Source organism: Phoxinus phoxinus (assembly GCF_949152265.1).
Source record: "Phoxinus phoxinus genome assembly, chromosome: 12".
In the NCBI taxonomy this organism is placed as follows: domain Eukaryota; kingdom Metazoa; phylum Chordata; class Actinopteri; order Cypriniformes; family Leuciscidae; genus Phoxinus; species Phoxinus phoxinus.
Window position 1 is genome coordinate 2,952,326 of NC_136887.1, and position 13,690 is coordinate 2,966,015.

The 13,690-nt window shown below is 39.7% G+C and overlaps 1 protein-coding gene and 1 long non-coding RNA gene across 2 annotated transcripts in view; one reads left to right on the forward strand and one right to left on the reverse strand.

The window, feature by feature from the left end:
- Positions 1-502, reverse strand: part of LOC307007794 — an 11,489-nt gene extending 10,987 nt beyond the window's left edge. The window contains exon 1 of the long non-coding RNA XR_013799684.1: positions 377-502. This is a non-coding gene — a long non-coding RNA (uncharacterized lncRNA). The remainder of the gene's footprint in view (positions 1-376) is intronic.
- A 29-nt stretch (positions 503-531) lies between these two features.
- Positions 532-13,690, forward strand: part of neurl1b (neuralized E3 ubiquitin protein ligase 1B) — a 78,362-nt gene continuing 65,203 nt past the window's right edge. The window contains exon 1 of the mRNA XM_079630152.1: positions 532-819. Coding sequence (XP_079486278.1) covers positions 738-819 — 82 coding nt within the window. The 5' untranslated portion in view covers positions 532-737. The remainder of the gene's footprint in view (positions 820-13,690) is intronic.

A 13,690-nucleotide genomic window follows, 5' to 3' on the forward strand; every position in this document is an offset into this window, starting at 1 on the left:
CTATAGCTGTGTTTATGATCACTACGGTTTTCATTTGATATATTGAACGTAAAATTAGCACTTTAGGTATGGGAATGGCATATTTAGATTTGGTATGTGGTCATATAGACTAATATCGGACTATTTTAGAATAGCCACTGCGCTATTTCTAAGCTAAATCTGGCAACCCTTAAATCTGCCTGTGTAAGTGTTTGACGTATAAAGGACTAAAACATTTCTTTACGAAATTTCTCAGTAATTTGTAGGCCTATTTATTAAATTAGGTCAATTTATATAATTTTATTAAAAATCGAGATACAAACTTAATGAATCCCTGCATTTAGCCTACATTTAATATTAAAACTTACTGGAGTAGAACAACAAGCGACATACATACATTCACGATTGTTGTCTATCAGATTTAAACCGTCTTGAGGTCTGGTTTAGTTAACATTAGTATTGTTTTTCGCATGATTAGGATAGAAATGACCTGCCATACGGAACCCACAGCACATTCCCCCACTGATACTGAAGCGGTGACCGTTGGGGCGTTCACGCGCACAGCGATTGGACAGCGCGCGAGAGATACACACAAGCACGTGTAAGATGTTTTTAGATTTCAAACTGCATTTAGGCGGGTTTTTCAGTTTCCCCTCACAGTAACAGCATCAGACTCACACCGCAGCCCGCATTGAGACAGTACAGTGGCGACTTTTCGGACCGAGTTAGTTGTATTAGATTCACAAACTGTTGTTTCGATGGGGAATAACGGATCTTCCGCCGTGTTTACATTTCAAGGGACAGTCGAGGCAAGAGTTAAGTGGCAAAGCAGGACACAAGGTGAGTGTCGCTTATTCTTCACGATATACTATTTGAACAGTTCTAAATGTCATTAGATAAAAGTATCAAAGCAAAGTCGCATCTTATCTGAAACCAATGATTATAGCTTTCCTCAGAAATACACTTTTCTGAGCCGTTTTTTCAATGACCAAGGTGAGTTTGGATGTATGACTTCAGTTCCCCACAACACACAGGTGTCATTCATCACACAGCCAACCAATGAACATGTTCCACTAACGGTTTACAACCACAAAGTGTAGCTGTAGCAAATTAATTTAAACACTAATAGTTTTACAGTTTACTGCATTCAACGAAAATCTGCATTGCAAAGTAAGATGGATATTGGTTTATCATTTCAAACCCATGGGAAAAAAACAGCCTAATTCCTGTCATAGCTGCTGATTGGTTATGAATGAGGCATTTATATAGAGCTTTTCTTATGTACTTCTGTACACCCAAAGCGCTTTACAGTCATGTCGGGATCTCTCCTCAACACCACCAGTGTGAGCATCCACTTGGACAACGGCGCCAGTGCGCTCACACACACCAGCTATAGATGTAGAGAGAGTGATAGAGCCAATTCAGTGGATGGGGATTATTAGGAGTCCATGATTGGAGGGAATGTGGCCAGGACACCAGGGTTACACCTCTTTACCAGAAGTGCCATACACTTTACTGGGGCGTTAGGACCCACACAGACCACAGGGTGAGCACAATGTTAATGCATTTATGTTAATACAGCATTTAAGACATGGTACATCATTATGCCAGTAGGTGTTGACACTGTCTATAAGTTATTAATAAGTATGGTTTTTAAGTAAGTGATTAAATTATTCACTCAAACAATTAGTTGACTGAATCATTTAGGAATGAATCACGCTACGTGCGTTGCCCGAAGACAGTGGTTGATTTGCTTTTTTTGTTGTTGAACCCAAAATAGCGGTAAATAGTAGGCTAATGCTGCCTTCGTGTGCTGTCGGAAAAATTACATAACGGAAAATAAACTTAAGATGAATTTGTTTTCTGCCCTAGAATTGGTTTGTGACACATCATATATTTTTGTAACAAAACTCCTTTAATTTGAAGAACACGGTTTTAGGCACATGCCCACTGCACCAACAGACGTCGACCAACACCAGATCACCAGATTACAGTACAACACTTCTCAGACATTCCTCGACCCGACAAATGCTTGCGTCGACCAGCAGCAACAGACCCGACGGGGGAAACACACTGACAAAACCAGACGAGCGTCTGTCGCAGTTGGTCGGGGTGTATTGGTGCGGCCTTTACAATGCTGTCAGAAAAAGTTGTTTTGGTTAGTATTTATATATTTTTTGTGAACACCATGAGAGGGGACACTGTTCCAGAGGTTTTCAGACTGGAACAGGAAGTGTCCCTCCCCCGATGAGAGAGGCTTCGGAGATATGCAGAGTTGGCAAGGTTGTGGCTTTCCCAGGACCTTGATGAGAACAGTAGGGAGGGAACAAGTATTTGCAGAATATGAGGATATGAGGGATCTGACAAACATTGCATCCATTTCACTTAACATTATTTAAGATTTCATTAAATGTGATAATCTTTCAAGACGAATTAAGAAAGATTATCGGAGATTTAGTATTGAGAAAGTGTGTTTGAGTGCTGTCATCTCTTGATGGGGTCCTGCTTTCTGCTTTAGCACTACAGTAGAGGACACAATCTTACCAGCAGATGGCAGCTGAGATCTCAAACTGACTGAATTATAAACTGTTCATTTCTGTGAGATGTAATAAGAACAATAATTACAAAATATTGAATTTCATTAGCAATAGCAACTATTAAAGTCCCCCTGTAGGCAACAATTGTATCCCTTAAAACTCATCTTTAATCACCAAAAATGTGATTTAAATGTTTTTTTCCTTGAATAAAATGTCTTCATGTCTTAAAATATCTAACTCGACACCCTTGCCTCATTTAGTATGCGCGGTTCTATGAATATGCAAATGAGCCCCGCCTCCACTCACTCACTCAGAGATCCACTGGTTGACGATCACACGTTGATCTGATTGGTTACAAGGTAGTGTGTGACGTCAGAAACACCAGCGATTTCACACCGTGTGTTTGAGACTGTCTTTGGTTCACTGCAGTTTTAAGCAGAAAATACTCAGCAATGCTGTCCACTTATGAACTTACACATGGTGTGTGTTAAAGCAGATTAAAAACACCACATACACACATAAACAACATTAAAGCTGGATTTTCACCACAGGGGGACTTTAAGACAAACTATTCTGATGTTGTTGGTTAATTTCGAACCCTTTTCTTTAAGACATCTTTTTAGTGTCCTTCACTTTAAATGGTTGACAACGAATGCAGCGTTTTTTGTAGCCTTTGGCTTACACATATTATAAAATATTATCCTGTTTACATGAACTCCAACTAGACACCATTGAAAGTGAAATATTTCCTGTTGACAGCCACAGGTGCAGTGCTCGAGCAAGCATTCTTTACTTGCGTTTCTATTTTTTTAAACCGAGCAATGACTTTGAACATAGATTGTTTAAGGCTCTTGGCTCCACGTCAGATGATTAGTTCGTCTGCATTCCCTCATACACTGAGTCACGTGCCTGCCAGCCAAATGCACAAAACACGTTGTTGAAAAATAAAACTGTTTAAAAGGGTTACGGATTTATTGTATACCTTAAGGGAGGATATATATATATTTGAGTTCTTCAAACAGATAAATCATCCGAGACCTCGGCCAGCTTTCCTTTAACGGTCCTGTTTTGTAGTGGTCTGGTTTGTAGCAGCTATTGTATGATCGCCAAGCAAACAGTCACATAGTTTAGTGAGGATTAACACATCTGGGGTCATGAGAGTGTCATACAGCGAGTGTTAAAGAACAGGCAGTGTTGTAGACAGCACAAATGTGCACACATTTGCATTAGCGGCACATAATAATTGTTGCATTTCATACATGAAGAGCTAAAAGGAAGAGCCTCCCTACAATCTTAAAAATAATGGTACCAAAAGGGTTTTTTCACAGAACCCACTGCGCAATGTGGCGTCGGAGTGACGTCTTTTCTATGACATTTTTGGACGTCCAGTTCCGGTCCACTGAAGGGGTTGTTTTGTAACGCCAGACGATCTAACGCACGTCTAATGTTGACATCCGTGTGACCTCCGTGTAAGGGTTATTTACAGTCCAAATGTGGTCGTTTGTGGACGTCTTTTCAACATCAAATTTAGACAAATTTTACATTGTTTTTATACAACTTCTATAACTGTAGTCCCATGTTTCAAAAGGGTGGAGGACGAGTTTTCTGTATCATTGTATTTACATTTATGCATTTGGCAGATGCTTTTTATCCAAAGTGACTTACATTGCATTACACATTTATATTCCTATCAGTTCTTGCTTCCCCTGGGAATCGAACCCGGCCATGCTCTTGCGTTGCAAGCACTAATGCTCTACTGTTTGAGCTACAGGAAAACTATATTAAACTGCGTTAATTATTAATAATCTGTATCAGTGGCGGGCCGTGCATTTCACACCTAGGCCTTCAGTGATGTCCACCCTGAATTAATAACTTTTAATAGTGTAGCAGCGCACGCACATACTCTCTATAATTGTTGTGAAATTCCTGTTTTTAATTTTGCACCGGCCGTTATAGGGTTAATGCGGTGAGTTCGCGAAAGGCCGGGTAGAGAGAAACGAGCAATTGAGTTCGGCTTTTGTGTGCAGTGGTTCTTGCGTTCCGATTATAAATTCTGAAACGGATCCTCATCCCTGTCTTATCCTTCAATGGCTATAGTATTAATTTTTGAAAAAAAGAAGTTGTTTCGATCATACATTTACAAGAAAAATTAGGAAGAAAATCATATTCAGCACGGACAAAAACAGGGGCAAAAAATGCATTATACTCTCCAAAACTGATTTTTTTTCACAAAATCCATCCTAATTTCTTTCCTCAAAAAGACTTGAATTACTTGGTTGTACAGGTTGTCTGTGCTTTTCAGTCCCAGCAACCTTTTCTATCGCCATCGAGGCTAATGTGCTGAAAGTCCAGTCTGTCCCGTCGTATTTCTGTCATAAGTTTTAATTCGCGTTAGTGCTGAGAGTGTCTGCTCGACAGAAGCAGTAAACCGGGAAAACACCGCAAAACATGACGATGTGTAACGTTACAGCCGACACAAGCTCTCACACAGATTTTTGAACGATATCATTGAGATCAGCGGGACTTTTGCCTTCAAAATCAGTCCTGGCATAACTTTACATTGCAGTCTGCTCTGTTTTTACCCGGACAGATCGATAGAGTTCCGTGACTCTGCGTAAGCTGGATAAGGGATTTTTTACCGGTAGGTTTGAACCTGCTGGTGGTCGAGGAAGGAAATAAACATTAATTTGTGGGTTGAAAAACTATTAAATCTACAGGTATTTTAGTTTACACAGTTCGCAACAGATGCGGTTAGCTAGCTCTGACTACCAGTAATAATAGTACACGCTCTGACCATCCAATCAAAGGGCGTGAAAATGCCTACGTTATTGTATGCCTGCTAGATGGCCCCGATGCAGTCAACTCGATATCTGATTGGCTGATTAAATATGACCGATTATCTGATTGGTTAAAGCAACAGTTTCATTGCCATTCATTTTAAGCTACAGGCGCCCGCACTATCGATTCTGAAGGCCTCGAAGCAGATATATTTGACCCTGGCAACACATGATGACTGAAATATGATTGGATAAAAGCACTAAAATAAATATACACTGCTGGAAGCAGCGCAACCAAGGGAAAAGCTATGAAATTATGAGAACGGACTATTGGGAATAATTGAATACTCATTCATAAAAAAAATATATTAAAGTGCAAGTCAGTGATTCTCATAGTGTTTAGGCCAGCAGAGAAGGCCTTGCTGGCCCTCACGGCCCACCACTGATCTGTATTCACAGTATTAATCGTGTTGATAACAACAATGTTGATGTTTGTAAATAAAAAATATTATATATTAATCATGAAAGTTTCCTGCACCTGTCATAGACGTCCAAATGACGTCCAAAAAATTACCCATTTCAAAGGTCAAATGTTGAATGTCAATATGACATCCAAGTTGGGTCATGGTTGGACGTCCAATTTGTGGACCTAGTTTGGACGTTGAATAGATGTCCAGAATTGGTCATGGACCGACGAACCCAATATCTATGATCTGCACGTCTATCCGACATCCAATGTTTAGTGGGAAGTGGAAACCCCCTTGTTCACAGAAGAACAATGTTTGTTTCCTCAAAGAACCTTTCAATGACCAGTTCTTAAAATATGAGTTTTTTCTTAGTGTGAAGAACATTATAAAAATCTAAAGAACCTTTTTCCACTATAAAGAATCTTTTCGCAAAGACCCGCCCCCTTTAGTTACTGTCGCTATGTCCGACAAGCTACGCCTCTTGCACACACACACCATGTTCTCACGCAGTGAAAAACACATCGCGGAGCAGAGAGGACACTGACAACACACTAACAGACCAGCTTACTTTTGATATTAAACAAAGTCTCACCTTTCAAATTTGGTCAGTTTTAAAGAAATTTAAACAATAAATAGCGTTTTGTGTCTCTTTAATGTGTCACAGATCGCTGCCTCAGTTAAAGCTGCTCGTGAACCGATCATCTCTTCCTTCTAGTACATTTACAGCATCAAATAAACATGAATGAACATCAGAAGGAATGTTGTTTTAACCGCGGAAAGACGTCAGTACACTCCGCTTCTCAAGTTCAAATCCTCCAACGTTAATCTACTAACTCTCCTGATTGCTTTGTCAGACAAAAATGGCGGATTATGATTGGTCAGATCGCCTGTCAATCAAATTCCCTGAGAAGGGTCAATTGAAAGGTACTTTAGATTTTAAAGTTTCTTCATGGAAACATCGATGCTAATAATGAACCAGCACATGCACTTCTGACATTACAAAGATTTAACTCCACCATTCAGACAAAATCTCTTTTCTTTTCAGCTCTAAACAGGAGAGTATCTGTGAAAGGGGACGTTCACGCTGACAGAGATTCGCAGGGGCAAAGCAAATAGAAGTGTTGTTGATTTCAAGCATGATGATGATTAACAAAGTTAAGCAGACCGAATTGCAAATGCACTGGGACGAAACGTGTTGACATCCAGCCTATTTATTTATTTATTTATTTAAAACAACAGTTAAAGAGTTTGGTGACCTCTTTATTCAGTAAAGAATAAAGAAAAAAACTTTTTACAATGTTCATACAGTACAAAAAGCACTATCAGATTTTATTCTTAATGAAGATTATTGCGTTTAAACAACTCTTTTTAGGACAAGTCAACATAAAATGGCATACACAGCTTATTTTAATTCGGTTTCACAGAAAGAAGAGAATACAAGAATATTTTTTGGGGATATTTTCCATCGGAAATAGATAGAGAGCCTAAGTCCCGCCCCTCTGCTTCCGGCTCATGGGATCTTGTTTCGGAAAAAATCTGTATGATAGTCAATGGCGATAGACAACTTATCTTTTTATTCCGTCCGAACTGTGCCTTGAATTACACACATGATGTTTGTCAATTCAAAAAGATAATTATGAAAGTCACGAAAGTCGCAGTTTGTCATAAAACTGAAGAGTAACATTTAGTTTTATGTGAAAATCGCTCATGAACTTCATCTCTCGTCTCGCACTATACGTCACCGTTGCTCGTGTGTGTGCAGTCTGGTACAACACAGTCCGGCATCACGGCGTAACGTCACGATTATAACGGGAGACTATAGAAAACATGACAGACGTTAGCTTCAGTAAAGTTAGCTTCAGTAAAGTTAGCTTCAGTAAAGTTATCTTCAGTAGAGTTAGCTTCAGTAAAGTTAGCTTCAGTAAAGTTAGCTTCAGTAAAGTTAGCTTCAGTAAAGTTAGCTTCAGTAAAATTAGATTCAGTAAAGTTAGCTTCAGTAGAGTTAGCTTCAGTAAAGTTAGCTTCAGTAAAGTTAGCTTCAGTAAAGTTAGCTTCAGTAGAGTTAGCTTCAGTAAAGTTAGCTTCAGTAAAGTTAGCTTCAGTAAAGTTAGCTTCAGTAAAATTAGATTCAGTAAAGTTAGCTTCAGTAGAGTTAGCTTCAGTAAAGTTAGCTTCAGTAAAGTTAGCTTCAGTAAAGTTAGCTTCGGTAAAGTTAGCTTCAGTAAAGTTAGCTTCAGTAAAGTTAGCTTCGGTAAAGTTAGCTTCAGTAAAGTTAGCTTCATTCATTGAGAGAAAAGGTATGACGTCACATGGGCGCCTTTTGGGTTTGTAGTCTTTGTAATGACGAATTTTCACAGTCTTACACCTCAACAGTTTTACATCAAACTGCAACTTTCTTGACTTTAAAATGTATCTTTTAAATTGACAAACATCATATGTGTAATTCAGGGCACAATTCAAACGAGATCATAATATTTGTTGTCTCCCGCCATTGATACAATATTTTTCCGAAATAAGGTCCCATGGTCCACCGGAAGGGGAGGGGCTTAGGCTCTCTATGTAGATTTGAGTGAAACAAGTGGGTGCTTTATACTAGAATGGAGTCAGACCTGAATAATAATAATGGTATGCAGTTGGGGAGGGGAAAAAAATGTATTCACATATGAATAGCAATTCTATCTTCTACCGAATTGCATCGATTATTTTCAATATGCATCAATTTATATTTAATTCACACAGTGAAGACTATAGTGTTTTATTTTTACATTTGATTATTCAGTTTCGGTACGTGTTAAATAAACCTGTGCTACTGTACCAGAAAAATGTGTTGTATTTATTGTATTTGTCCTATGTTTAAAATTTGCTTCGTTCCTATTCTTAATATAAAAAATTTAATAAAATTGCTTTATCACAGACTGTGTGACTGCAGTCAGCTTAAAGGGCATGTGTTTTATAATATTGGCTCGACTAAAATGGGAAGAAAAACTAAATGTTCACATTTAAGTATTTTTTCTTAACTGTCTACCTCAGTCAAATAAGAAAAGTAACACAAAACAGTAAACTACAATCAAATCTATACACATATCGAATCGATTTTTAATCGAATCGTGAGGTACCAAAGGATTCCCACCCCTAGCACCCAGTCAGTCTCTGTTAGTTAGGTCACGTTGACCGGCACTAGGACATACAGGCCGAAGAACACCACTTTAAGTAAATGCGCTTAAATTCATGTTGACGTCTTCTTATATCTTAGACATCAAAAATGCATTTGTTCTTCAGCTGTCCTCCTTACATTCCTAAACTAAATCAGTTCAGTTTAATATCATTCAGGGCAGCTGGTGCGTCCCAGTTCGTGAGTCGGCTTACTGAGCTTGAAGCTTGTTAATAGTGTAAAATGATCCATTGAGATATGAGATACCCGAACACAGAGGAAGTTCCCATATTTACAGCTTCCTAAAATAGCCGCAGCGCGCAGCCCTTGGCGTGTATGGGAGGCCCAGAGTTTCCCACACATGGTGAGCAGGGAAAAGCTGAAGGGAAGAAGGGCATGTGTGCACGGATGTTGAGCCCGGGCAGAGGAGCTAAAGCTGGCCGGAAACTCTCAGAAACCACAGGCTCATTTCCCCTCATCATTTAACCAGTCCGCTGGGGACGCCATTACGTAATGCAGAAGAATAGTGACCCTGCTATTAACACCCCGTCAGCCTTTCATCTTTGCAGTTTTGCTTTGTTTTTTCCTCAGTTGGTGGACTCGCCACTTTATACCTGCTGATGTAGTTTCCCTGTATATGGCAGGATCTTTCCTCAAACTAATACTCTCTGTGTTATTTAAATCTCCATATTTCACATACGTGTACTGTAATACAGTCAGGGTTTGAATTTAACTTTTTCACTTGCCGGCTAATTTGGCTACTAAATGTTTAAGTTACCGGCCATTCAGAACTTCTACTAGCCAAAAAAAAAAAGGACAAGAAATTAACCAGATTAACTACATTGAATTTCATACATTAATTTCTTATTCAAACAAAATTCTGTCATCCAGCATCTCCTCTCTTCCTCTTTAATCCTCATCCTTTTCACCAAAAATGTGCTTTAGATGGACAGAAAAAAAAGTATGTTGGAAAATAACTAATCTTTTCTGTTAACCAAATACTTTTTAATCTTCGCTATCCCTTCGCTGTGTTATTTAGATGTGAAAGCAACACAATACAGAGAGGAATGTATCAAACAACTCAACGTGTGGAAGATTGTGTAATGAAACAGATTTTAGTTCTGCGTACCTGTGTCTACAGGTGTGTGTATATTGGCTGTTTTATAATGGTGTTATTTATATAAAACTAGGGATGCACGGATATGAACATTTTGGCCCATACGATAACCGATAATTGTTTATATTTGAAAGCTGGTAACCGATATATTGGCCGATAAATCTAAATCAAATTGTAAATGGTTCAAAAGTCTCACCATTGAAAGCCATGTTCCAAACACACAATTATTATAATGGTCTCATAATTTTATGAAGCTTATATTACAGACTTGCATTGTAGATGTTGCACTTTACTGTATTTTACTTTTTTAAAAGTGATTCCAATCATAAATAATTAAAAAACATCATGTTGAACAGTGCTGAAGTGTCTCAGGGGGTTTGGGTTTTGTTTGTTCCTGTTTCATGTCTATCATGTGATCCCTTGTTCAAGTCATGTGATCCTGCCATGTGTTCCCTTGTCTGATGTGTCATGTTGTCATTGGTTCATTGTTTCACAGGTGTCCCTTGTCTAGTGGTTAGTCTTCTGTATTTAAGCCCTCATGTTTGCCCGGTGTCTTTGTCTAGTATTGATTGTTTCATGTAACCACTGTTGGTAATAGTATCCCTGTCGATGTTCTTGTTTTGAGTTTCATGCCTTTGTTTATGTTTGATCATGTTTTGAAATTAAAGTTGCATTTGGGTTCAGTTCAACTTTAATTCCAAACATGATCAAACATAAAACAAAGGCATGAAACTCAAAACAAGAACATCGACAGGGATACAAACAGTAGTAGTTACATGAAACAATCAATACTAGACAAGACACCGGGCAAACATGAGGGCTTACACAAGACTAACCACTAGACAAGGGACACCTGTGAACAATGAAATAATGAACCAATGACAACATGACACACCAGACAAGAGGCTTGTTGGACTTGAACCGGCGCGGCACAGGCCGATCGCTTTATGACATCGAAGTACCGCGAGAGCGAATAGAGAGCAGACGGCTCCTTATGCTTTTGAATCGCTCTCGCGGTACTTCGATGTCATAAACCGATCGGTCTGTGCAGCGCCGGTTCAAGTCCAACAAGCCTATGGGAACACATGGCAGGATCACATGACTTGAACAAGGGATCACATGACATACATGAAACAGGACAAAACCCAACACGTGACACTCAGCTGAAGGAAATAATACATTATTTATTGAGCAAATTGTCTTATTAAGCTGATAACGATAACATTAAAAATGAACATATACTGGCTGATGCCGTTATGCTGGCCGATATATCGTGCATCTCTATAAACAACAATATCTGTGATGACCTGGCCATATGTCCGAGGTGTTTTCCCGGCCTGAGACTCTGGGATAGGATCCAGCACACCTGTGACCAGGACAAGCGGTTTGGAGAATAGATATATACTGTCACTGTGTTATTAATATAAATTATTTTAGTCCTTTCAATAAAACAAAAGCTGGTGTTGGTGTTGAAAAGTCCCTCTGAACAGTCCAATATCGTGACTAGCATGACTTGGACCGAGGATCTGAGATGGGGAAAACAGAGCGCTGTATCTAAATAGATCCTTCCTCTGCCTTTTTGTGTTTGAAAAAGTCCCCTTCACAATACTTTTGTGTAAGGGAGGAACGCTTCGAGAGGGTGCCAAAACAAGCAGATGTAATCACAAGAAAACAAGCAAGCTATCTCCAGACGTCCACATGCCTCAGCTGTTCAGAGTCGCGCGGCGGCGATGTGCTTGGAAACCGCCAAAACAGTAACGCTGACATGCACGACCCCATTGTTGGCCAGCCATTGTGTTCCCCTCTCCGGGAGGCTCGCTCTACCAGTGGGTCTTGTTACAAAGACATATGCTGTTTTGAATCAAGTAAATGCTCTCTAAAAATAAATCTGTAAAATATATAAGAAAGATAAGATAGAACAGTAAAATCAATGCCAAAGATGAGTTTGAACGTTTTTGACTCGTATCAACCCAGACCTGGTGGAAGAAACTATTGATGTTTCTTCTTGTATGTTTACCTAAATAGTCAGTGAGTGGCTCTAAACGTGCGTTCAGTTTTATCCAAAACTGATGACCGTGAATCTGGCAATGATTTAATACGGTGGTTGTTGTATGTCCAGTGAGTGCTGCTAAGAGGTTACAGCTCTATCGCTCTTGAAAATAACATACAACATACACTAAAGCCAGATGAGAGTGCTAACAAAAGCAAACGTGAGATAAAAACACATTTTCTGAAGCAACCATGCCATTTTAGCTGTAGGTCTTTGAGCTCTTTTATCATGTCTTGTGTTTCAATGGACTCAATGCAGTGCTGTATTGTTTTGAGGTCATAACATAGTATTGTGCAAGGAACCGTGAGATATTAAGTCTTTATTAATCGATAATCTGCCCCTGTAATCTTAATTTGTGTGAAAAGGAATACAAGATGTTGGTGTTTTACTGCCTCTAGTGTTTATTTCTGGAAGCTGGAAACTGCAGTGAATTGTATGTATGGGAACATATTTGACAAAAGTTATTATGACAATGGGCCCTATTTTAACGATCTGAAACGCAAGTATTAAAACGCGAAACGCAAGTAACTTTGTGGGCGGATCTTGTCTAAAATGGGTTGGTCTGTGTGGCGAGCAGGACGAGGTCGAGGGCCGTGGGAGGGCCACGCACCAGTCTCGTATCTCTCACGGAGGAGCGGGGGGAAGATCGACAGTGAAGATCGAGAGAGGAACAGGCTTTTATTTGATGTTTTGTTTCTGTTGTGTGTGGCCAGCAGTCGTCCGCGAGGGGCTGCTGGCTTATACTTTGGTTTTGTATTTGTTTATTTTATTATTAAGTCTCTTGAATGTTCGCCGGTTCCCTCCTCCTTCTTCCCATAACATCTGATCTTTGCTCCAGTCTGAAGTCGCTTCATTATTCATAGGTGTGGTTTGGGCGCAACATGAAATAAACCAATCAGAGCGTCCTCTCACATTCCCTTTAAGAGCCGGCGCGCTTGTCCATGGCGGATCGCTATTATAACGGCGGATTTGCCAGCGCACGCAACTTACATGATGGTAGCGGTGATTTCGCAGTCTTCAGAATTGTGTTTCCTGGTTCTTGACGGACAACCCACTTTGTCAGGTGTCCTTATACAGATGTGTCTACAGGTTTGATCCGTCATTACTACAATTAGCCTGAATAATTTGGGTAAATGTGTAAACTAGATTTATGCCTATTTTTTCACATCTTCATGGACACCTCAATGATCTCCCTCGTGTGGTAATATTTTTCCTTGTAATTATGTATGGTTTGCAAAAATGTGAACTGCTGCGTCTGTGTAGATGAGAGAAGCAAAGTGCACACGCTACATTATGGCCAAGCATGCACCCTTAAAATAGCATCTGAGTAACGCACCGCTGTCTTTAAACTAGGTTTTTCCTGGTCAGTGGCGGAATTGTTTTCTGAAACTGCACAATAGCACCAGAGAACGTTTGCGCCGGAACACGTTCCTCTTTTCGCTGGAGGGATGAGCCCGCTGTGCGTCGGGTGCAAAATAGTAATGATACATGCGTCGGTGTACAAAGTCATTTGCACTGGGTGCAAGATAGGGCCAAAAATTTAGGTAGCGCCATGTTTTTACAGTGAGCCTGATATGCCTTTTGCTGTAGTCGCTTAAAGGGGTCATGACAT